Source organism: Ovis aries, chromosome 24, assembly GCF_016772045.2.
Source record: "Ovis aries strain OAR_USU_Benz2616 breed Rambouillet chromosome 24, ARS-UI_Ramb_v3.0, whole genome shotgun sequence".
In the NCBI taxonomy this organism is placed as follows: domain Eukaryota; kingdom Metazoa; phylum Chordata; class Mammalia; order Artiodactyla; family Bovidae; genus Ovis; species Ovis aries.
Window position 1 is genome coordinate 6,110,224 of NC_056077.1, and position 25,022 is coordinate 6,135,245.

Sequence of the window (25,022 nt, forward strand, 5' to 3'; positions counted from 1 at the left end):
CTATTTATAACTACCAGGGAGGCTGACTTCTTGTTTTGGCGGGTGATGCAGACATCTGTTCTCATCAGAAGTTCATTCCTGGAACTTTCAAGTCCAGTGGCGATCCGTGAACAGCACTGGGATTGCTGTAAACACGTCCTCCTCAGTAATCTATTGTGTGTTGTGGACAGCATCCACTTTAGTTCGTGGAAGGCACCCCCCACCAGCAGGTTACCTCTCCTCATCTTCCCTCTAGTTCCTATTTTGGCTGCATCCATTCATTATTCACAGAAGCCCAGCCCCAGAAGTGCAGGGGATCATGTGGGTTTAGTCACTCAGTCATGTCTAACTCCTGTGACCCCATGGACTGTAGCCCGCCAGGCTCCTCTGTCTGTGATATTTCCCAGGCAAGCATACTGGAGTGGGTTGCCATTTCCTTCTCCAGAGGATCTTCCTGATACAGGGATCGAACGGGTGTCTCCTGCATTGCAGGTGGATTCTGTAGCACTGAACCACCAAGGAAGCCCCAGGGAAGCTGGGGATTATCCAGTGGGCCAAAAGTAAAAAGTGAACTCCACCAAAAAAAACCTTTTGCTGGGATGCTTCTCTGACTGTACAGCTATAGAGAGGATGTGTTTGGATGCTGGGTCTTGATATGAATGCAAAGGGAAGCAACAGAGCCGACTGAAGCCAGGTGACAAATCCTGGGCTTCCGGGGATGGTATTTTTCTTTTCGATCCTGTTTTTAAGCAGACTTGTTAAGAGTTTGCAGCTGACAGCTCCTCCAGAAGTATTATTCTTAAAAGCTGCACTGAAATTATTCACCTCATGTAAAAACAAGTGCGATTTACATCTAATATGGGTAATTACTTTTACAGTTAATTAAAAGCGCTCTCATTAAACTCCTGCTGTGATGCCAATGCATAACTGTTATTTGCAAACAGACCCTGGGTTTGAGCTCACCTCTGTGACATATTGCTCCTACCTGAGAGGGGGCTGCCTTCCACGGTATCAAATTTAATTGTGCTGAGCCAGCAGCCCTGTGTTGCCGAGCTTCTGCCAACTCGCTCTCCTCCCCTGATAACCAAGCTGGAAAAAGCATAGAATGAAGAGAACAAAGTAGTTTGTGGGGCTGAAGTTGTAACTCTCAAAGAAGTTGAGTTCCAAGATGAAGTCCCTCCTCTTTATTTGCATAAGAGCTAGGTTTGCAAATATTTCTGGGGTCTTTGCTGCTGCCCCACAAAAGAAATCCCCCCCTTAAAATTCCTCCAAATGTTTATAAATTTAGTACCATTGATTTCTGACCTAGCTACTGTCTTGGTTCAATGGATTTATGTTGAGATCTTAGTTTACATGCACTTCTGCCATTTGTATTATTTCAGGAGAAATCGCTCTTAAATTCTCAGTCTTCTTCAAGCTTAAATGGAAGTCTTAGTGCTTTCAGAATAGTCTGTACCTCGAAACACAGAACCTTAATACATATTAATAAACGCCTCCTCAAATTATCACATTCCTGGCAAGTAATTAAGGCTTATTAATTAAAGCACATAGTCATTTGAGGCTTAAGGTTTGAGGGAGCAGAAAGATTGTGATATTTCAAGACGTTTACAGACCCAATGAATTTGATGTTCTGGTATAATGCTTGGCGCTTTGGATATTTTGTATGGTTATTTGCTGCCATCTGCTGGCCATAGCCGATATTGCAAGGGGCTGAGTAAATTTGTGAATGGAGATGTTAAGAAGTGGGCACGACATGTCAGTGTGACTGTTGTGAACTGATCTTCTTGTGAACGTTGTGTACTGATCCTCATGTATTCCAGTGGCCTTGTCTGAGTCTTAGTCCTTGGAGTTGAGTAAATACAGACTGAGGAGTTTGACCGAAAGAAACACATGATATCTTACTTGCACCAACTCTGGTTGCAAGACACTCAATTTTTTTTCCTTCCTTTTTTTTTTTTTTTAAAGTAGGGCAGAATCTTCTTTAAATAAGGCAATTAAATTTAGAACATTGATTTAAATATTTGGATTCCAGGACAGTATATGTTATTGAGACAAGTCTAAAATGCATAGCTGGTAGACCAGATGGATTTCAACCCCCCTTATCTCAAATCATCAAAGCCGATTCCCCACCCTCTCTCTCTTTGATACTGTTTTTTTGTTTTTTCTCTTCTGCAAAAATGGAAACATTGAGCCAGTGGTCCTTATCGCTTATAGTTATTTTCAAAGTCTGAGTCTTTGTGGAGGTCAAAACAATTAGACTCAGGTTGCAATAAATCACCAATAATGTTCTAAATGCTAGATGCTAAACTCATAACTGGTTGACTTCTTTTAAACTAGAAATAATTGTAATGTTCAGAACAGCAAGTGTCCAAGCTCTTGGGAAAATAATGCTATTTGGAAGGAAACCATTTATAATTAAAAGGGAAGAGAATACACCATGCCCAAATTTGCTTCCTTGCCAGAAGGATTATTGCTGTTCAGTTGCTAAGTCATGTACGACTATTTGCGACCCTATGGACTGCAGCACACCAAGCTTCCCTGTCCTTCACTATCTCCCAGAGTGTGCTCAAATTCGTGTCCACTGAGTTGGTGATGCCATCCAACCATCTCATCCTCTGGTGCCTCCTTGTCCCCCTGCCTTCAATCTTTCCCAGCATCAGGGTCTTTTCCAATGAGTCAGCTCTTCACATTAGGTGGCCAAAGTGTGGAGGATTATTGGGGGCTGGTTATTTTTGAGAGGCTGCAGATACTGGAGTATCTCTGAAAACAGTAGAAGCTGGCTTTTTGAGAGGGAGATTTGTATTTCGAGAGAAAAAGAAAAATCTCCATTTGTAAAGATATCTCCATCTCCATAGAGAAGGAGGACTCTAAGTCTCTAGAAACCCTTGCCTGGGAGAAGGCAAGGGCTCAGGTCTCCATCACAGCCACACCCTTGTTTACTGTGCTTCCCTGATAACCAGCATCCCAACCCTAAGGCCTTTTTATCTTTGGCTGAAGACGGTCCTTCAGGGGGTGTATGGGCCATTTCTGGCAGTTACTTTTCCTGGGTCTCTCCCCCGTGTACAGGAGGCAAACAGGAAAAGAGCCTTCTAGTAAATCCTCCACATGCAAACAAGCCCCATTCCCAGAGTGCGTTCATAAGTCCAATTTGTCTGTAAGTCCAAGTTAGCCTAGGTGCTCAGCTGACAGCCAGCTTTGTAGAACCATAATAGTTTAGAGTGGTATATAGCTGTCATATAAATGCTACATTAAAAAAAAATAATAATGAAGAAAACAGTATAGGATCTTGAGAAGCATCATAGTCCAGTACAGCAGCTGGCATACAGGGGCTGGCGTGGAGTGAACAGGACAGAAGGAGGCGGGAGGAGAGGGGCTGGGAGATGGTGGAGCTGAGGGACCGTCAGCAACAGGGGACGGAGGGCGAGCTGTGGCGTCACTCATGCTTTTTATTGTGGGTGGCATGGCTTCTGGTTCCTTGCTGGGTTCCACTCCATCTACCCCTTGAAGAAAACAATTCGGTGAGGTCTGGGCAGTGGGTCTGTTTTCCTCCCCATAGATGACACGGTAGCCGTGGGCTGCATTCTGGATGGGTGCCGCAGCCTTCGTGCACCCTCCTACCTTCAGGTCCTGAGCCGCAAACCCTAACAGTGCCCGCTCAAATACAGGAAAAGCCCGTGCCGTTTCCTGCACCCTGACCCTCTTCCAGGTCTGCAGTTCGTCCTCCTTCTTGTTGCTCTCAGTCATTTCTCTGGGCCTCTGATTCTTGGTGCTTGTTCGCAGTACCAGCCCCATCTCTGCTGCTTTTACAACTGCTTCTGGACAATCCTGGGTGGGAAATAAAATCATATACTACTGTGCTCTATCCAGTACAAGGCGCTAAAGTGCACAAAGACACACTGCTTGTGGAGGATGCACGCACGTGACCGTGTACCCCGAACACGCGAACTACCTCACGTGACTGGTCATGAGCACACATGTTCCCTTTGGTTCGCTCGTCTATAGGGGAAGCCTCGTCTGTAGGGGACTCACTGAGCTTCTTTTCCTCTCGTCATCTGTCTTTGTTACCGGGAGTTTCAGCCAAGATCCTAGGAAGGTAGGAGGAAAAAGTATTGCCCCTCCTCCTCCCGTAAGGTTGATTCAGAATTTTAAATGCACTTTTGAATTCTGTTTTTGGAATATGATGATGTAATGCATTGCTTCTTGGTGTTCTAAACTGTCTGGCCATAGCATTTATTTTCTGTTTGAGAAGAAAGAACAAAACACTTGGCTTTCTTCCATTCGTAAGAGCAGTTGATCATAAGCCCTGTTTGGACTTGTCAGCTGAGTCTTTGGCTGTTTCCCCTGGCTCCCAAGAGATGACTTGAGCCACAGGTATTTCCCTTAAAAACTCTGGGACTTTGTATCCAAGTCCAGGAGAACAATGGTGTGTCAAAGATATATTAGCCTTACTTAACCCTTACATGGGCTTCCCAGGTGGCTCATTGGCAAAGAAACCGCCTGCCAATGCGGGAAGTGTAAGAGACGTGGATTTGATCCCTGGGTCAGGATCCCCTGGAGAAGGAAAGGGCAAACTGCTCCAGTGCTCTTGCCTGGAGAGTCCCATGGACAGAAGAGACTGGCGGGGCTGCAGTCTGCAGGGTCGCTAAGAGAGTCAGTCACGGCCTAGCGACTAGACAACAACAGCTCTTACGTAAGATATAAGGGCCCTGCTCTTTTCTTTCCATTGCCCTTCCAGTGTTAGTAACTGAGATCATCCATTTTTAGGACAGTTCCAGGGGCTGGACTCTGAAAACACAGGGGACCCTGGGCGGTAACAGCTCTTGAGAGTGAACGTGATCCCCAGGATTGTTGCTGTTTAGACTCCTCTGCCTGTGGGATTCTCCAGGCAAGGATACTGGAGTGGGTTGCCATGCCCCGATCTTCCTGACCTAGGGATCGAACCCTCATCTCATGTCCCCCGCATTGGCAGGAGTTCTTTACCACTAACGCCACCTGGGGCGCCCCCTACAGGCTCCCAGCTTCTAAGTCTCCCGAGGCCTCCAGAATCTCACTGGCCGGGGTGTGTCTCTCCACCTGCTTGCGGAGACCTTTGCCTTCCAGGCTCTTCGGAGCCCTGCATGACGCTGATCCGCGATGCAGCACGATGGTGCTCCTGCACGGCGGACAGAAATAACCCTGACCTACAAAAATCGTCAGAAAGAACTGGCACGAGAAACGCAGGAGAAAAGAAATCTCTCTCGGGAGACGAAACAGCTTCTGAAAAGAATAGATACGCACACGCTTTGATGTCTGAAAGCCAGAGGAACTCAGAAGCCTCTGGAGAGAAAACTTTAAAAATAGAACGGCTTTTGAAGTTCTCAGGGACTCCACTCAGAACCGGGTCTCCCAAAGACGTTCGGTGAAGGCCACTGATGATAGCTAAGGGGCCTGCCATCAGCTGAGACCATGGCCGATATGCCTCACAGCAAGGGAGGCCGCTGTTATTGTTATTATTACCTTTAGTTTACAGGCGGAGAAACTGAGGCGCTGCTGGGGGAGCCCACTGATATGGATCCAAGCTTCATGATTCCATAGCACATGTGGGTTTCCGTCTACTTTGGCAGTTCTTCACTGTTCAGGGTTTCCCAGGTACCTCAAGAAGCATGGCTGACGACTCTAGGGAAATTGATTGTAGGTGATGAGTCTAGGGCTACAGATTCATACTTAACACTTGAGCACTTGATCTGTTCCCCCAAGCGAAGCCATCCAACAAAGTACTTCCTTGACTCCTCCGGCTTGGAAAAGGTCAGGTCGAAGCCCGTAGTCTGCAGACACCCACTCTCCGCCGAGCGATCCGAACCATAATTTGTTCCCGCCAAAGTGACATTTTTCCAATTTGAGTCCAACATTGTTCAGAAGCAAGTGCATGTCCCCTGGGGCGCCTCCCGAGTTGTTCTGCAGCAGATGACAAACCAACAGTATCATCTAAATAAAAATTCCAGCGTGGGCTTAAGTAAATTAATCCTGACAAGAATAAATTGAATAATCTTTGGGAAATGGCAAGAGCTTGGATCTTGCCAGATGGCTTTTATCTGTCCCTGGCTTGGGTCCTTGGTGGCAGATTTAAAAAAAAAAAAACAAACAAAACAAAAAAACCTGCCTTGGGTTTATTGATTTTGTTCCTTAGCTGATTAACACCTGCCATTTCTGTATGAGTAAATCAAAATCGTATATGGATTCATCCTTGCAAACTCATCATATTTTCATCTGAGGAAGAAAAGAAAATGCATGCTTCCCCTGGTCAGAATGGCATCAGACAGGCAGGGAACTGCATTTGCCTGCCTGTTCTCTAGATGATATCTCCGAGGTTTAAACAATCTACACTTTCATCTCTCCCATACCAAACTAATCTCTACTTTCTCTTCATGTTCCTTAGAGTAGGGTCCTAACCTCCAGTATCTAATGTCTGCTGATCTGAGTTGCAGCTGATGTCATAATAACAGAAATAAATGCAATACCCTTGCATCATCCTGAAACCATTCTTCCTCACCCGCCCCCCCCCCATCCTTGGAAACATTGTCTTCCATGAAACCTGTTCTTGGTGCAAAAATGGCTGGGGCCACTGCCTTAGAGGATGACTTCAAAGAGAATTTTCAGCGGGAAGCAGACTCCTCTGCCTGCAAGGTCAGTCGGAGACCTCAGCTGTTCAATTAGGAGTCTGAGTGGGGAAAGCGTGACTCCATGTCCTCTGACTGTGCTTCTCAGATCGTCCGGGGTATCTCACTGTCTTAATCTGACTGGTGGTTAAACAGCTGAAATTTATTTGGCTGAAGGTCTGGAGGCTGAAGGTCTCAGAGCAGGGTGTCAGTATAGTCAGGTTCTGGTGGGTGCTCTCTTCCTGACAAGCAGATGACATCTTCTCGCTGTGTCCATGTGTGGCCTCTTCCTGGTTCATGAGTGCAGGGAGATCAGAGAAGCTCTCTCACGTCCTCCCTCCGGTGCTTCTTCTTGTTGGTGTTCAGTCAGTAAGTCGTGTCTGACTCTTTGTGACCCCATGGACTGCAACAGGCTGGGCTTCCCTGTCCTTCACTATCTCCTGGAGTTTTCTCAAACTCATGTCCATTGAATCGGTGATGCCATCCAACCATCTCATCCTCTGCCACCCGCTTCTCCTCCTATTCTCAATCTTTCCCAGCATCAGGGTCTTTTCCAGTGAGTCAGCTCTTCACATCTGGTGGCCAAAGTATTGAAGCTTGAGTGTCTTTCCTTATAAAGGCACTAATCCTATTAAATTGGGATCCCATCCTTACAACTTCATTAAATCTTAATTATGTTTTTAGAGGCCCATCTCTAAAGTCAGCCAACATGGGGTTCAAGGGCTTCAAACTATGCATTCGGGAGATACAACCATTCTGTCCACAATACTTTTTAAAATGTGAGTTCTGATTCAGGATCTCTTTGTAAGTATATGTGTGTGTGTGTGTGTGTGTGTGTGTGTGTGTATAATACAATGGATATAATGCAATATGCAATGTATATAATATAATGTGCATATAATATAATGTATATAATACAATGGAATACTACTCAGCCATAGAAAGAAAAAGATAATGTCATTTGCAGCAGTAAAGGACAGAAATGGTATGGGCATAACAGAAGCAGAAGATATGAAGAAGGGGTAGTAAGAATACACAGAAGAACTATACAAACAAGATCTTCATGAACCAGATAACCGTGATGGTGTGATCACTCACCTAGAGTCAGACATCCTGGAATGTGAAGTCAAGTGGGCCTTAGGAAGCATCACTACAAACAAAGCTAGTGGAGGTGATGGAATTCCAGCTGAGCTATTTCAAGTCCTAAAAGATGATGCTGTGAAAGTGCTGCACTCAATATGCCAGCAACTTTGGAAAACTCAGCACTGGCCACAGGACTGGAAAAGTTCAATTTTCATTCCAATCCCAAAGAAAGGCAATGCCAAAGTATTCAAACTACCACACAATTGCACTCATCTCACATGTTAGCAAAGTTATTCTCAAAATTCTCCAATCCGGGCATCAACAGTACGTGAAACATGAACTTCCAGATGTTCAAGCTAGATTTAGAAAAGGCAGAGGAACCAGAGATCAAATTGTCAACATCCACTAGATCATCAAAAAAGCGAGAAAGTTCCAGAAAAACATCTCCTTCTGCTTTACTGACTATGCCAAATTCTTTGACTGTGTGAGTCACCAGAATTTTCCAGCATCACTGGAAAATTCTTCAAGAGATGGGACTAGCAGACCACCTGACCTACCTCCTGAGAAATCCGTATGCAGGTCAGGAAGCAACAGTTAGAACTGGACATGGAACAACAGACTGGTTCCAAATTGGGAAAGGAGTACGTCATGGCTATGTATTGTCACCCTGCTTATTTAACTTATATGGAGGGTACATTTCACATTTCATGTGAAATGCTGGACTGGATGAAGCACAAGCTGGAATCAAGATTGCTGGGAGAAATATCAATAACCTCAGATACGTAGATAATACCACTCTTACGGCAGAAAGTGAAGAACTTAAGAGCCTCTTGATTAAAGTGAAACAGGAGAGTGAAAAAGTTGGCTTACAGCTCAGCATTCAAAAAACTAAGATCATGGCATCTGGTCCCATCACTTCATGGCAAATAGATGGGGGAAACAATGGAAACAGTGAGAGACTTTATTTGGGGGGGGGCTCTAAAATCACTGCAGATGGTGATTGCAGCCATGAAATTAAGAGACACTTGCTCCTTGGAAGAAAAGTTATGACCAACCTAGACAGTATATTAAAAAGTAGAGACATTACTTTGCCAACAAAGGTCCATCTAGTCAAAGCTATGGTTTTTCCAGTAGTCATGTATGGATGTGAGAGTTGGACTATAAAGAAAGCTAAGCGCCAAAGAATTGATGCTTTTGAACTGTGGTGTTGGAGAAGACTCTTGGAAGTCCCTTGGACTGCAAGGAGATCCAACCAGTCCATTCTGAAGGAGATCAGTCCTGAATATTCACTGGAAGGACTGATGCTGAAGCTGAAGCTCCAATAATTTGGCCACCTGATTTGAAGAACTGACTCATTGGAAAAGACCCTGATGCTGGGAAAGATTGAAGGAGGGAGGAGAAGGGGGTGACAGAGGGTGAGATGGTTGGGTGGCATCACTGAGTCAGTGGACATGAGTTTCAGAAAACTCCAGGAGTTGGTGAAGGAAATGGAAGCCTGGCGTGCTGCAGTCCTTGGGGTCTCAAAGAGCTGGACACGACTGAGTGACTGAACAACAAGAAAAGCAATACAGATGAATGTGTGTGCCAAACAGAAGCAGACTCACAGATACAGAAAGCAAGCCAGGGATTACCAAAGGGAAGCAGAAAGGCAGAGGGACAGATTAGACACACAGGATTGAGAAGTACTTGTATACAATACGTAGGCACCAAGGATATATCGTATAGCCCAGGGAAGTACAGCCATCATCTTATTATAGTTTTTAATGGAGTACGATCTTGAAAAAAAAAAACAGAATCACTGAATCACCATGTTGTACATCTGAAACTAATATAATATTATACATCAACTATAGTTAAAAAAAAAAAGAAAAAAAAAACACTAAGTAATCCTAATCTTGTTTTGTTTGGGGAAATTTAGAGGCAGGTGTGAAGAACACCCCACACAGTTCCTGGCACCAAGGGGACATGCCTTCACTGCTCACAGGTTCTAGCCCACTTTGCTGGTAGCAAAACAGTCTGTTGCAAAGAAAACAAAGTCTCTCCCTGCGACACTGTCTGCTCTGGTTGCACTCTTGATTCACGTGGACCTAGCGTTTGCTGTGCTGGAGCCATCACTACGGTGATAGCCTTGCACTTGCATCCACAGTGTCCTCGTGACACATCAGCAGAACATCCCAACCCAAGAGGGAGAGAGTAAACAGGGCTGTAGACTTCACTGATATCCAACAGAGGTGCTGTTGTTTGCAGATGCCTCCGCAGCCCTGCCCCACCCATAGTGCCCCACCCACGCCTCCCTTGCTAGCATCCTCAGGCCAGAAACCTTGGAATAGTCCTTGAGCCCATCTTCTTCTTGCCTCCCACAGCCAGTCTTTGAGGACGCCTGTTGATCTGTCCACACTCTGACCGTGACTCCTGCCTCCCCTGCCCACCACTCCCCTTGCCATCACCATCATCTTCCACCTGAATTCCCACACTTGTCTCTCCACTTGCATTTTTGGCCCCCAACTGTCTCTTCTATTTAAACAGAAGTCAGTCTGCTGCTCCAGTGGTTGGGAGTCTGCCTTGCACCGCAGGGGACACTGGTTCAATCCCTGGTCTGGGAAGGTCCCACATAATGCAGAACAGCTAAGCCCTTGAGCCACGACTGCTGAAGCCTGTGCTTCTGGAGCTTTGGCTCTGCAACAAGGGAAACCACCGCAGGGAGAAGGCCACACACAGCACCGAGGGAGCAGCCCCTTCTGGCCACCAGAGAAGAGCCTGCCTGCCGCGATGAAGACCCGGCATAGTCAACAATAAAAATAAATTAAAAAGCAGCTAATGCCTGTTCTCTCCTCACAGCCTCTGAGTGGAAATGATGAGCTGTGGGCAAGGATGTGGAGAGACCGGAACCTTGCTCATTGCCTGTGGGAGAGTACAATGTTGCAGCCACTGGGGAGTACCATATGGTGGCTGCTCAAAGACTTACGCCTGAAATTAGCCTGTAACTCAGCAGTTCAGGTTTTGGACGTGTACACGAAAGGACTGAAAGCAGGGACTTGAACAGATGTGTGTACACCCATGTTCATGCTATGCTATGCTAAGTCACTTCAGTCGTGTCCGACTCTGTGCGACCCCATAGACAGCAGCCCACCAGGCTCCCCCGTCCCTGGGATTCTCCAGGCAAGAACACTGGAGTGGGTTGCCATTTCCTTCTCCATCGCATGAAAGTGAAAAGTGAAAGTGAAGTCGCTCAGTTGTGTCCGACTCTTCGCGACCCCATGGACTGCAGCCTACCAGGCTCCTCCATCCATGGGATTTTCCAGACAAGAGTACTGGAGTGGGGTGCCATTGATAGCAGCACTATTAATGATAACCAGAATGTGAAAATGACCCAGTGACTACCCGGGGATGAGTGGATAGACAAAATGTGGTCTCTCCTTACAGTGGAATATAATCCAGCCTCAAAGAGGAAAGAAGTCCTGAGACATACTGCTGCATGGGTGAAGGCGTGATGCTGAGCGAAATAAGACACTCGTGGGTCAGTCGCTCAGTCGTGTCCAACTCTTTGCCACCCTACGGACTGTAGGCGGCCAGGCTCCTCTGTCCGTGGGATGCTCCAGGCAAGAATACTGGAGTGGGTGGCCGTGCCCTCCTCCAGGGGACCTTCCCGACCCAGGGATCAGACCAACATCTCCTCTATCTGCTGCATCTGCAGGTTGGGTGCTTACCACTAGCACCATCTGGGAAGCCCTCACGCCAAGAACAAAAGTAACTCTTGGTGGTTGCTCACTGATGTCACCTCCCGCTGTTTCCCTAGCAGGCTTCCCTCCAGCCACAGAGACCTCCCACCGCTTGCTTGACCTTCTCCGCCCCATTGCCCCTCAGGGCCTCTGCACCTGTTCTCTCCTCTTCTGAGATACTCTTTCCCGGATGGCCACACGCGTAGCTCATCCCCCAGCTGCCTTCAAGCCTTTACTCAGCTGCCAGCTCTCTTCAGATTTAAAGTCTGCCTCAGCATTTCCCACTCCCTACACGTTCCGTTACTAAGTTGTGTCTGACTCTTTGTGACCTCAAAGAGTAGCCCACCAGACTCCTCTGTCCATGGGATTTTCCAGGCAAGAGTACTGGAGTGGGTTGCCATTTCCTCTTGCAGTGATCTTCCCTAATGAGGGATCGAACTCTATCCCCTTCTCCCTGCTTTACTTCTCTTCATGGAATGTTTCCTCTTCTAAACATCAAACATTATTGATGTTTCCTTTTTGTTTTCTGTCTTTTCCAGCAAAATGTGAGCATCGCTAGGGGGGGGACCTTCCTGTGTTTTATATGTTAGGTCTTCCATACCTAGAGCAAGACTTGGCAAGAAAAAGGGGCTGAATATATATCTTTTGAATGAGAAATTAATATCATAATTCCTTGTGTGTGTATGTGCCATTTTGTGTAACTTGGGAGTTCCTTGAGGGTTGAAACCATGTTTTTTCTTTTCATCTTTACATTCCAAAGCAACAAGAAAAATGCTTAAGAAGTAGGTATGTGACAAATATGGATGAAGAGAAGGATGATATTTAGATGGATGGATGGATGGATGATGGATTGTGGATGGAAGCATGATGGATGCATGATGGATGGATAATGGATGGATGAATGGATGGTGGATGGATGGATGGATGACAGATGATGGACCAGTTGGATGGATGGATGACTGGACAGATGGATGGATGGATGCATGGATGGATGGAAGGAGGGCTAAAAACAGACAGTGATGACTTTGAGTTGAAGAAAGCTAGATTTGACAGTCCCAAGTCTAGAATGGGCAAGAGACTTTAATTCCCAGTAAGGGCCATTTCTGCTGATATACGGAAGGGTGTCTGAGGTGGCCGCATCATTTCATGAGCCATCCATTACTCTTTGCTGTGACTTCTGATCCATAGCTTTGCCTTCACCCCACACCTGCACGCAATAAAGCTTAGCTATGGCATCCATATGTCTCTAATGCAAACAGCAGGGCATATACTTCTAAAAAGTGCTATAAAGGGCAATGGCTCGAGAAACAACCGTCAGGAGCATGAGCTTTTTATTATTTTAAAGGGCATTTCAACGACACTGCTGAACATTTTCTGACCATAAGTCTGACTCCTGTCCTCTCTCTCTTTCTTTTCTCCTCCTCTCAGGATATCAAAGCAGACTGCAATACTTGTGTGGAAATAGAGGACAGAAAGGTAAGTCTATATTTTTCATCTTTTTGGTTTCAAACAAAACAAGATTTCTGTGATTTAAACCTAAGTGTTGAAGGTATGCCTTGCTGGAAGACGGCTTGCAAAGGTGATTCATATGCTGGTTTTAGACACATAAAGCCAATCGCGTTTTTAAAATGTCTGGTTTTTTTTTTTCCCTTTGCAATCTCAGTTAGATCTGACAACTTCACTGAAGATTGCTTAGTGTAATTACTTGTTAAAAAAATTGTGCTGATTTTTGTTTTAGTCATCTGCTTCTTTTCAGAAAAATAGCTCATTTATCCTTAACTCATGTCACATTTTAGTGGAATATTTTGGTTGATTATTATGTGTAATATGCCATATATGATATAGAATTATAGGACATTGCATATATAACAGAAGAATGTATCCTCTAAGGTTTTTTAGGGTGTGCCCCTGAAAATAAATATAACTGATTTATAGGTAAATATATATATATATCTCTGCTCTATACATTTTGGCTTGAAAAAGATCCTATACTGATTCCTGTCACGACATAGTCACATGAGCAGTGACTTTCTATGGTATAAACTTATTCTCGTGATGTTTTGTGGTGGCGTACAGGAAAGGGAGGTCATTTGCTTTGTATCTTAAGATTTCCCCCCATTTATCTTCTTGTTACACTGTGTGGACCCGCTCAGGACAGGCGACCCCTAGACAATTGTTCTTTCCTTCAATATTTTCGGTCCCCCTTTATTGACAGGAGTTCACAGAAGTTTCCGTGGAGGAGCGTGTCCAAGCAGACCAAATTTTACCTTTAATGCCTTGGATTAAAACAAACAAACAAAAAGTCAAATAACTGGATTGAGGGTCCATATCTCCTGGCTACTTTTGACACCGTTCTACAATTTTGAAAGATGTTTCTCTCTGCGGCTGTACCGTTATTGTTGAAGGCAGTTATTATTTCAAGCTGAGGTTTTCAGCCCTGATTGTGTGCTAGCTCAGTCATCCGCTGATTAATAGGGCAGTGAGGACTTCTCAAAACAAAATTTGCTTTTAAATAGAAGGCAGGCGCCGTGCGTCATCTTAAGGAGGGTTAATCTCCATAGTCTGAAGGCAGAGATGACACCGTAGCTTAAATCTGAGCCTGATGATCCGAGCTGAGTCCCAGTTGCGTCTTGTCTAGTTTGCAGGCAAAGGTGTTGCAATTCATATTGGCGTTTGCTACATGTTGACAAACCGGTGTATCTGCTGTGTGCCTGTTGTGAGTTGGGCAAACGGAACTGAGGTGGAAGAGGTGTTCCCCGTCTTTTTTTTTTTTTTTTTAATCTGTTCCCAGGGACTCTGCTCACCGCATGAGAGCGTGTTCCCTGCCTGCTTCCGAAGTTCAGGATCACTTCCTTGGGATTTATTTATTTCGTTGTTTATTTTGACGGGGCTGGGTCTTCATTGCTGTGCCTGGGCTCTCTCTGGTTGTGGCTGGTGGGGGCGACCGTCCCGTGCAGTGCGGAGGCTTCTCACTGCAGTAGCTTCTCTCGTTGTGGGGCAGGGGCTCTAGACTGCAGGCTCCGTAGCTGTGGGGCACGGGCTTCGTTGCTCGGAAGCACGTGGAATCTTCTTGGACCAGAACTGAACCTGTGTCCCTTGCATTGGTGGGTGGATTCTTAAACCACTGGACCACCAGGGAAGTCCTTCCCTTGGATGTTCGTGGAATTCGTAAACGTGTTTCTGTCTAGTGTTTTTGGTTTGTTTGTTTTGTTTTACTTTCTTTGCCAGTTGTGTTGGATTCCAGATTCCAGAAGGATGATGCTGTTGAAACAACATCACCTCCGTCACCAGCAAGATAAGTGAACAAGGAGGATACTCTCTGGGCAGTATAAGCTGGTCGCACACTCCACTCTTCCACCCAGACCGCCTTTGGCTCATGTTTCATGACGATAGTGGTCTCCCCCATCTATGGGCGCTCTCTAGTGATGACTGGTGGGGAGAAGTCAGAGGCGATCATTCTGTACATAACTTCAGCTGTTTTCAAAGAAGAGTAAGACTCATACACACACACTTAAGTGTCCGTGCTTTGTCACGGACAGTTGGGTTGAGTCGGGCACTTCAAATGAAGCCTCGTGTCTGGAGGGCTTGCCTGTTGTTTTCCAGCCCTGACCGCACGTGACTGACTGCTGCTGAAAGAGAGGGGTCTGGCTGCTGGCCATTCCAAAGCCAATAAAGAGGCAAGGTTGGTGGGAAGAAAGGTTTGCTTTATTTCAGAGCGCGTCAGCTGGAGCGGTGGGGGGTGAGGGTGGACACATGCCCAGAGGCCAGCTCCTCCGGGACGGTCAGTGGGCAGGACCTTTAAAGGGGAGTTCGGGGGTCCGTATGCAGAGAGGGGGAGATAAAGTCAGAGACAGCGCAGTCGGCTCTGACAGTCCTCTTGAAGTGGGTCTGGCGGTGGTTGTGTCGCTTCCATTGTTTCAAGCCCACTTAGTCTTCAGTTCCAGCATCAGCTTGCTCCCACGTCCTGGAGGCCAGTTCTCGAAATTACGGCAGCTCCCATCATGGCTACACTCTGCTCATCGAGCAGTTAACGTTCTCCACCAGGTGTGGGTTTCAGTGTCTGCAAAACAGCTCCCAGCTTATGCCTCAGTGTTATCTTCTGCCCTTGAGAAGGAGCCAAAGGTCCTTGACTCTGCCTCAGGACTAAACTCGTACTGTTTGGTCCTGTTTGACTGTTTTCCTTCGCTTCTGCCTTTTCTGACTTCTCTGATTAAACTTATTCTTTGACTGAAGTTGTTCTGCAGACAACAAGTGGGTGGAGGAGATGGGAGGGAGGGACCATAACGCCCTGCTGTGTTTCGTGTCGACGCGTGAGTGCTCTGAGCCTTTGACTGTGCGCAGCTGCTGGTGACTCCTAGCAACACACCCACTGCCGTGCCTGCTTCCACGTTTTGCCGTCTTACACGCTCATGGCATTTTATTCTCTTTCTTCAAGAGAAGGACTTTTCCTTTTTCTTCCTCCGAGTTCTGTTCTGATTATTTTTTTTTATTTTTCAATGTTCGTGAGTCTCACATCAGGGCTGTCCTTTCTCTAGATGCCCTAATATGGTTGGAAGTGGGGTGAGATGCAGGATGTAATTCCGCCTCTCAGGGTCCTGTCTCTCAGTGGGAAAGTCCTAATGAAATCTGGTTCCCCCGGAGGAGGGGTAGCGTCCCCACCCTCCGGAGAGAAGTGCCAGTCCCATCCCTCCGGCCAAAGATGGGGCATGAGGTCACAGAGGCAGATGGCCGCCCCGGCGTCTAGGTTACCGTGTCTAGGATGCCGTTTGGGTACTCTGTCACCCCGACGTGTAATTATGAAATTGCACCATTGAAGTGATGACAGCCTCTCCTGTATGAGCGTGTGTGTGTGTGTGTGTGTGTGTGCACATCCCCCTCTATCCATTCTGAATGCTTCTGGAAAAATCAGTAATTTGATAAAGTGGAGTTGAAGTGAGAGGAGATGACAGGTGCCAAAATAATAAGTCAGCTGGCCTCTGAAGAGGCAGCCCCTTGGCCCCACGTGGGGTTTTACGAAGTGCTGAGAGCTCTGGAGGAGACCTAGCAGTGTTTTCCTCAAAGCTCGATTGCCTTTAGTTAAGAAAACTTAACGTGATACCTACTGGGCTAGACGGCTTCCAGGAACTGCTTCCCGTTCTCTCGTTTCTTGCTGCTCTTTCACCTCCCTTCCTCCTTGGCTGCCTCTCCTCCCTATATTCTGTATACAGGGATCTATTTGTGTGGTTCCATCTGTGTTTTCATCTGACATATTGTTGAGGATCTTCTCGACAGAAGAATTTTAGAAAACAAAAAATCTCAAGCTTTCAGTAGGATCTAGTAGGGTCCTGGGGGCTTTCCAGGTGGCTCAGGGGTAACTAATCTACCTGGTGATGCAGGAGACGTGGGTTCGATTCCTGGGTTGGGAAGATCCCTTGGAGGAGAACATGGCAACCCACTCCAGTGTTCTTGCCTGGAGACTCCCAGGGACAGAGCCGCCTGGCAGGCTGCAGTCCATGGGGTCACAGAGAGTCAGGCATGACTGAGCAACTGAGCATGCACGCACACAATAGGGTCCCTCCCCATCGAGCTTCTCCAGTTTCAGGCCCCTTCCCACTCTCCTCCACTCAGTAGGTCCATTTCCCTTGAGATGAGTCATTTTCCCATCAAATCCTAGACCAGATAGAATGATGGGAGATAAACGGTGAGTTTGAAGAGGTGGAGAGAGCTCTCATCTTAATGAAGAGCCATAAAACCACTCTTCCTGGTCTGCACGGTCTGGTCTGAGTCTGTTGACAGAAGGAGAGTATATATATATATATATATATATATATATATATATATATATTTGCTCTCCATTTCTGTTTCTCTGTATCCTAGCTGCCTCTTTTCCATCGGCAGACGGTGAGCTAATTGTCTCTTGGAGAAGCCTGCCCGCTTGTTTATGGAGGGATTCATGGTGTGTACCGGAGTGTGATTTCATTTTCTGCTTCCCATTCACTTTCAAGCCCAGCCATGAGCAGCGCCCCTGAGTCTGGGCCCCACACTTGGATGGTTTCCTGGATGTTTCCTAAAAGTCACCCAGAGGATGTTACAGGCAGATCTGAAAGGCCGGTAGCTTTTTTTTTTTTCCCTCTAAGTGGGAAGCAAAGCTCAAAAGGTCTCCTCCCACAGGTCAGGGCCACGGAGCTAATGCAGGTTTAGCCAAGGCAATGTCAGGTAACCCATTCCTCCGAGTGGCTGCCCAGCCTTGCAAAACCTTCTGCATTTGACTTTACACGACCTGCGCTGCTTGTGGGAAACGGAGGCATTTAAGTTCATTTTTATTTGTGGTGTAAAATCCATCTGAATTTCAATACTATTATGAGGACTGAGGTCCAGGTGATGAGAACAGAAGCTGATGGATCAGTCAGGAGGAGAAACTGTCAGGAGAAGATGAGAGCCCATTTGTCAAAGGCTATAAACACCGACAAGGCTTTCTCTCCTCACTTACCGCCTGGCCTGGTGTGGCTAAACAGTTTCCCATCTGATGCAAAATTGCATGGGAGAAGTTAGAGAGGTTTTCAAAGTTAAGGCGACTTTCAGATTGGGTCCAAGTGAAGCTGTGCTGGTGATGCTCTGGTGCCGTGGTGAGTGCTGGGAGTTTGGAACATTTCCTGTTTCAACACTTAACCTGGATCAGGCATCCTTAAGTACCGCCAGATACTGACAACAGCTAATGTGCAAGGAACCATCGTTATCCCCATTATATGAAGTGAAAACAAGGAAGCTCAGAGAGGTTGAAAGTTTTGCCCAAGATCACCCAAGTTACATCACAGGCTAGGATGTAAATTCAGAGATTCTTATTTCTGAAGCTATATTCCTAGCCCTGAAGCTGTATACTGCCTTGTGCCGTGCTGTGCTAAGTCACTTCAGTTGTGTCTGCCTCTCTGACCCTATGGACTGTAGCCTGCCATGCTCCTCTGTCCATGGGATTCTCCAGGCAAGAATCCTGGAGCGGGCTGCCATTCTCTTTTCCAGGGGATCTTCCCAACCCAGAGATCAAACCTACGTCTCCTGCATTGGCAAGTGAGTTCTTTACCATTAGCATCACTCAGGAAGCTCCATCTACCACCTTATAGACATATTGCTGCTGCTGCTGCTAAGTCACTTCAGTCGTGTCCGACTCTGTGCAACCCCATAGATGGCAGCCCACCAGGCTCCCCTGTCCCTGGGATTCTCCAGGCAAGAACACTGGAGTGGGTTGCCATTTCCTTCTCCAACAGACACACTAAAGGGAATTAAATGTGTAAAATGCAAGAATAGCCCTTTCCAACCGATGCATTTGTCCCTGGACTGGTGTCTTCACCCATTTCCAGGTAAATAGCCTAATTTTCAATCTGGGGCATCCTTTCAATGCCCACATTTAGTTCTGAGTTATGGTGGAGATTTATCAAAGCCTTGTGAAACCTGGCCTTCTGGAGTGCCCCTGGCACCTGGCTGTGGGAATACCAGGATTTCTTCTGGTCTTGCAGACAAGAGATAATGGCACCAAGATGCAGTTCTGGCTTCAGTTTCCAACAGACCTGGTGCGGTTCCTAGAGTTTGCTCTTCTCACAGCATCTGTGCAAGGGTTAAAAATTCTGTGCTCAAAGCCGGCGTTAACCGAGGACCCCCATTAAAACCATACATACTCTGGAGCTGGGACAATGAAAGTGTTAACTGCTCAGTCGTGTCTGACTCTTTGCGACACATGGGCTATAGCCCGCCAGGCTCCTCTGTCCGTGGCATTTTCCAGGCAAGAATCTCAGAGTGGGCTGCCATTTCCTCCTCCAGGGGATCTTCCCAACCCAGGTCTCCTGCATTGTGGGCGGATTCTTTACCATCTCAACCAACAGGGAATCCCAAAGTTCTGGACTTTAATCCCAGTTCTCTCACGTAGCGACTCTGTGACCTGTCCTTGAGAGCCTTTTGTACTTTAAATCAGTGTCCATTTTTTTTCCATCTGTAAACTGGAGATAATAAAATCCACTTGGAGTTTTGATCTGAGGCAGTGACAAGGTAATACTGCGAAGTCGTGTGTATAGTGCCGGGTACAGAGTGAGAACTCAGTCAACCTCACCTACTTTTCTCTTTTGTTTTTGCTAGGGTCCACACCCACAGACATTCTGTATCACTTATAATGAAATTTCTTTAAAACAAGGAGCCCCTGGAAAGTGTTATGGGGGCTCAGAGAAATGGGCAGGACCTAGTCGACCTTGGGAATGTTGTACAAAAGAAGACATGCTTGGCTAAAGTCAGGAAATAACAAAGTCACCTGTCTGCTGCGTCCAGGCAGGAATCACACGTTAGTGAACTGAGACAGAGGTTAATTGTAGGGGGATATGGTAAATCCCCTCCATAAAAGCTTCAAGATCCATTCCACGAGTGAGTTCGTAAGTCCGATTTATTTGTCAGTCCAACAAAGTTGGGCTTCCCTGGTGGCTCAGTTGGTAAAGAATCCACCTGCAATGTAGGAGACCCCGGTTTGATTCCTGGGTCAGGAAGATCCCCTGGAGAAGGGATAGGCTACCCACTCCAGTATTCTTGGGCTTCCCTTGTGGCTCAGCTGGTAAAGAATCTGCCTGCAGTGCTGGAGACCTGGGTTCCATCCCTAGATTGGGAAGATCCCCTGGAGAAGGAAAAGGGTACCCACTCCAGTATTTTGGCCTGGAGAATTCCATGGACTGTACAGTCCATGGGGTCTCAAAGAGTTGGACACTACTGAGCGACTTTCACTTCACTATTTCCAGCAAAGTTAGCCTAAGTCCCCAACTAACGTGATCAACTATATAGTACTATACTGTTATAGGTTTATAATACTTTTCACAAAAATAATACATTAAAAAAACAAACACCAAAAATAAGGAAACATGTTTAATCTTATAGTATCTTGAAAAATACGGTAGTCTAGTACAACAGCTGGCACGCCAGGGCTGGAGTCGAGTGAACAGGCAAGAAAAGTTACTGCCTGGAGGAGGAGGCAGGTGGGAGATGGTAGAAGCAAAGGACCATCAGCCACAGGAGATGGAGGCGAGCCGCAGTTTCACTCACTCCTGACGCTGATGAAACAGCTGTTTGCATCTTTGAAAGTCTGCAACTTGAAGGCCCGTATGTAGGGGACTGACTGTATGAAGTGTCAGGCGGCCTTGAACTCAAGAGCAGGGCCACCTGTGTGGGCCTGCTATTTGGGGAGGGCATGCTCAGTGCTGCCGCTTTCTCAGCCAGTTTGGAAATCCAGATGTTAATATAAACATCCTACTGAGTTTTGTGCAAACTAGATAAAACATATATTCAGAAAAGAGTCACGAGACTTGCAAGGCTTGAAATGGACAAGTTGAGCCTCATGGATGAGGAAGAGGTCTGGTGTGTGTAATGCCCCCCCTTCACCCCCGGGGGCAGTGTCTGATGAAGGCTCTCTTGGCAGAGGGAATAGCATAGGTGAAGATACAGAGGTGGAGAAGAAGGCGACATGTGTAGGGGAGATCAGGGTCCAACATGCATGTCCAAGAGTGGCCAGAAGGGAGACTGGCACGGTGAGTAGGTGGAGCGTAATGGAGGGTGTTGGTTATTACACCGGTGGACTAGGGCTTTGAGTCCATCTCCCTGCCAGTGAAAGAGAGAGTAAGGGAGGGCATGGCTTTGCTGAATGGGGCCAGAATTATGTGGCACCAGGGAGGTAGTTGAAGATTTGGGTGGCTAACTCAGACGAAGAGGGAGCTATGAGGGAGAAAGGAGAGAGAGGGGACAGAACGCAGAGATGGACCCACAGAGACTGGCCCCGGCTGAGTGCAGGCATGCAGGGAGATGAAGGCTTTGATTAGAACAAGCTGATATCAGCCAGGACCCTGAAAAAAATGGGGCTGGGTGGTCTGCCAGGTGCCCTCCTTTAAAAGATGTTTGGTAGGGACTTTGCTGGTGGTCCAGTAAGGACTTCAAGCTTTTCCAATGAAGGGAGCATGGGTTCAATCCCTGGTTGGGGAACTAAGATCCCACATGCTGTGAGGTGCAGCTGCCCCCTGCCCCCAAGAAACAAAAACAAACAAAAACCCATTAAAGATGTTTGACCAAGGAAGACCATGTTTCCTGAGGTCCAGCATCACCCAAGTGTGACATTCAGATTTCAGATGAGAGCCGGTGGGGTCTGCAGACCCGATCACTTTGTGAAGGGGTGTCAGTTATTTCTCAGACCTTGGGTTTACATCAAGGAGACAGAGTTTGGAGTCTTGTTTGCTTTGTGTTTGTTTTTGTAACAAACACAAAGACCCAGCACATTTGTTATTCTACTTTTTTAACCAAGAGACCAGTAACCCTTGACAAACAATTCTGTTGATACTGTCTAGCTATAATTTCGTGACATTGCTTTACTTTCGAATGAGGGTTACAATCTTTCTCTGACAAAGAATCCTGTTCTGTCCTTTTATATCAGTAAACTATTTTTAAAAACAATCTACTTACAGTTTTTTTTTTAAATTTTAATATCTTTAATTCTTACATGCGTTCCCAAACATGAACCCCCCTCCCACCTCCCTCCCCATAACATCTCTCTGGGTCATCCCCATGCACCAGCCCCAAGCATGCTGCATCCTGCGTCAGACATAGACTGGCGATTCAATTCTTACATGATAGTATACATGTTAGAATGTCATTCTCCCAAATCATCCCACCCTCTCCCTCTCCCTCTGAGTCCAAAAGTCCGTTATACACATCTGTGTCTCTTTTGCTGTCTTGCATCCAGGGTCATCATTGCCATCTTCCTAAATTCCATATATATGTGTTAGTATACTGTATTGGTGTTTTTCTTTCTGGCTTACTTCACTCTGTATAATCAGCCCCAGTTTCATCCATCTCATCAGAACTGATTCAAATGAATTCTCTTTTACGGCTGAGTAATACTCCATTGTGTATATGTACCACAGCTTTCTTATCCATTCATCTGCTGATGGACATCTAGGTTGTTTCCATGTCCTGGCTATTATAAACAGTGCTGCGATGAACATTGGGGTACATGTGTCTCTTTCAATTCTGGTTTCCTCGGTGTGTATACCCAGCAGTGGGATTGCTGGGTCATAAGGTAGTTCTATTTGCAATTTTTTAAGGAATCTCCACACTGTTCTCCATAGTGGCTGTACTAGTTTGCATTCCCACCAACAGTGTAGGAGGGTTCCCTTTTCTCCACACCCTCTCCAGCATTTATTGCTTGCAGATTTTTGGATTGCAGCCATTCTGACTGGTGTGAAGTGGTACCTCATTGTGGTTTTGATTTTGTATTTCTCTAATAATGAGTGATGTTGAGCATCTTTTCATGTGTTTGTTAGCCATCCGTATGTCTTCTTTGGAGAAATGTCTATTTAGTTCTTTGGCCCATTTTTTGATTGGGTCGTTTATTTTTCTGGAATTGAGCTTACAGTTTTTAAAAGTATTCTTCAATCTATTAAGGACACAATGATTGAGTTCCTTTAATGACAATCAGATGCAAATAGGAAAAGTGTGTGTATGGATTACAAATCAGGAGTTTAGAAAACCCACCATTTTCTAACCAAGGAAGAAGTTTGAGTTTGCATTTGGGATGTTTCAAACTCTATTTGCCTACCAGGCTGACCAGAAATGGGCAAGAATGGAATTGAGGGTCCAGGCTGGAGTGCAGACAGAAGGGCACGGGCCTGTACTACTAGAGCCACATAGGAGATGAAGAGAATGGTCTGGATTTGTGAGAGAGTTTATCAACCCTACCCACGTGTTTTGGTGATTCTGAACCACGGGTCATGGATGGCTTCACCCAGGAACATGTCAGAGTCTGCTCAGCTGAAGTCTCTATATACTGCTGGCTGCCATGAGGAGTAAGGGAGTTGATCAATATGGACAATAAATTAATCTCCTGGATTTCAGAGGCTTAGATGCCAGTGAGGTCGAAAATGAACACCGAAGAGTCACCAGGGTTGGTTTTCTTTTAGCATTGCTATCTCGCTGTGGGGGTGGGAGGGGATTAGTCCTCTGGGCTCTGACAAGCAGAACCAAGACAGAGGGAAAGGCACGCTCCTTACCCAGAGGGGCTCTCCCAGAATGAGAAGCAGTCATGGAAGAGTTTCTCATTAAAGACGGAAATGAGATCCTCAAGGCAGAGAGGAGCAAAGCCTGCTACAGTGAGCTCCATTTGGCGAGACTCACAGAATGTGTCTGGAGATTGGATTTCTTTTCTGCTCCAAACGTCCTTTGTTGAAGGCTGATGGCATGTATGCATTACATAGGAAGATACTCCAGGATGCCCCAAAGCTGTGGAAATGAACATTAAAGCATCCCCAGGGGTTGATAATTTGAGTTGCAATTGAAGAGGGACAAAAGGTAGAGACTCCTGGGTGGGGTGCAAAGATGGAGTTTTGTAGGAAGAAGCGTGGCAAGTCTTGAGAAGTGGATAGCGGTCTGGGGCTTGAGAGGGGGCTGGAAGGCAACCACTGGCCAGGCACTGGAAGCCTTAAACACACGGGGATGTTTGTCCTTTATCCGAGAACGATGTCTGTTGTATCTGGAAGGGGATCAGATGGTATGAAAGGATCAGATGCAGAGAGACAGAGCCATGGCCCCGTGGGGTCTCCTTGCTCACAGCTTATGCGTGACTGCTGAGACCTCTGCTGGTCGGCCCTGGCCGCACTGGTCTCTGGCCAAGGAGTAGGGCTGTGTCCTCTGACACCAGCGAAGACTTGACCTCTGTGGCTTGACCTTTCTCTTGTGCCACCTCCTGCCTCTCATGCAGCATACTCAAGACTTGGAGTCGTCTTCAGATTATGAGCTGTTATTCCTCTTGGGCGAGGCTCTCTTTCTAAACGAGTTTGCACCCACTCGCCAGCTGTGGTTGGTTTGGCCGAGCTTGGTGCTCACTCTTGTCCCCACCATCTCCCCCCAAAGAATGGTGCCCTTCAGGGAAGGCATGCCAACAGGGGTCAGCTGTTCACGGACTCGGCTCCTGTGCTCAGCATGGATTTGTGGCCAAGATCTGGGTGAGACTTGGTGTGCCCACTGCAAGCTGACCCTGCGTTGTTCTTGCTCTCTGCTGGAAGCAACAGTTGAGTTAGATATGGAGCCCGCCAGCATCAGTTTTACTTAAACTTGGGCTCCAGCCAAGAGAAGGGATGATGAACCTCCGTGTCTTTAGTTGTGTGTTCAGAACCTCACAGAGGAGAGGATGGAAATGGACTTTGGAGAAGAGCCTTCTCCAAAACTGGTGGAGGGGGTGGCTGCCAAGAGATCGTTTGCATTTTCATTCACTTGTACATAATTTACTTCAAAAGACGATGTTGTAGTGACTGCAAAAGTGTAACAGAGGAGTTTTCTAGGTGATAGAACTGCTTAGAATTCTGATTTTCTGGTGATTAAACGAATCTATGTATGTGTTAAAATCCAAATAGCTGCACACCAAAATGTGCCATGCTCCAAATTTTGCTGTGTGACAATTTTAAAATGGAGGAAAGCTGGGGAAAGTGGGGTGATAAATAAGAGAATGGCACCATGGAGGGGATATTTGCAGAAAGAGCAAGGCACATGTTCTTCTGATAGTTTAATGCCATGATTTTGAGCACTTTGCGTTTCAGATCTTCTATTGGAATCCTCAGATTTG

General features: G+C 46.4%; 1 protein-coding gene across 14 annotated transcripts in view; it reads left to right on the forward strand.

Moving 5' to 3' along the window:
• RBFOX1 (RNA binding fox-1 homolog 1) overlaps nucleotides 1-25,022 on the forward strand; it is a 2,416,982-nt gene that overhangs the window by 1,334,647 nt on the left and 1,057,313 nt on the right. For all 14 annotated transcript variants that reach the window (XM_060406050.1, XM_060406058.1, XM_060406056.1 and 11 more), the window contains one exon: nucleotides 12,845-12,892. In XM_060406050.1, coding sequence (XP_060262033.1) covers nucleotides 12,845-12,892 — 48 coding nt within the window. The remainder of the gene's footprint in view (nucleotides 1-12,844; nucleotides 12,893-25,022) is intronic.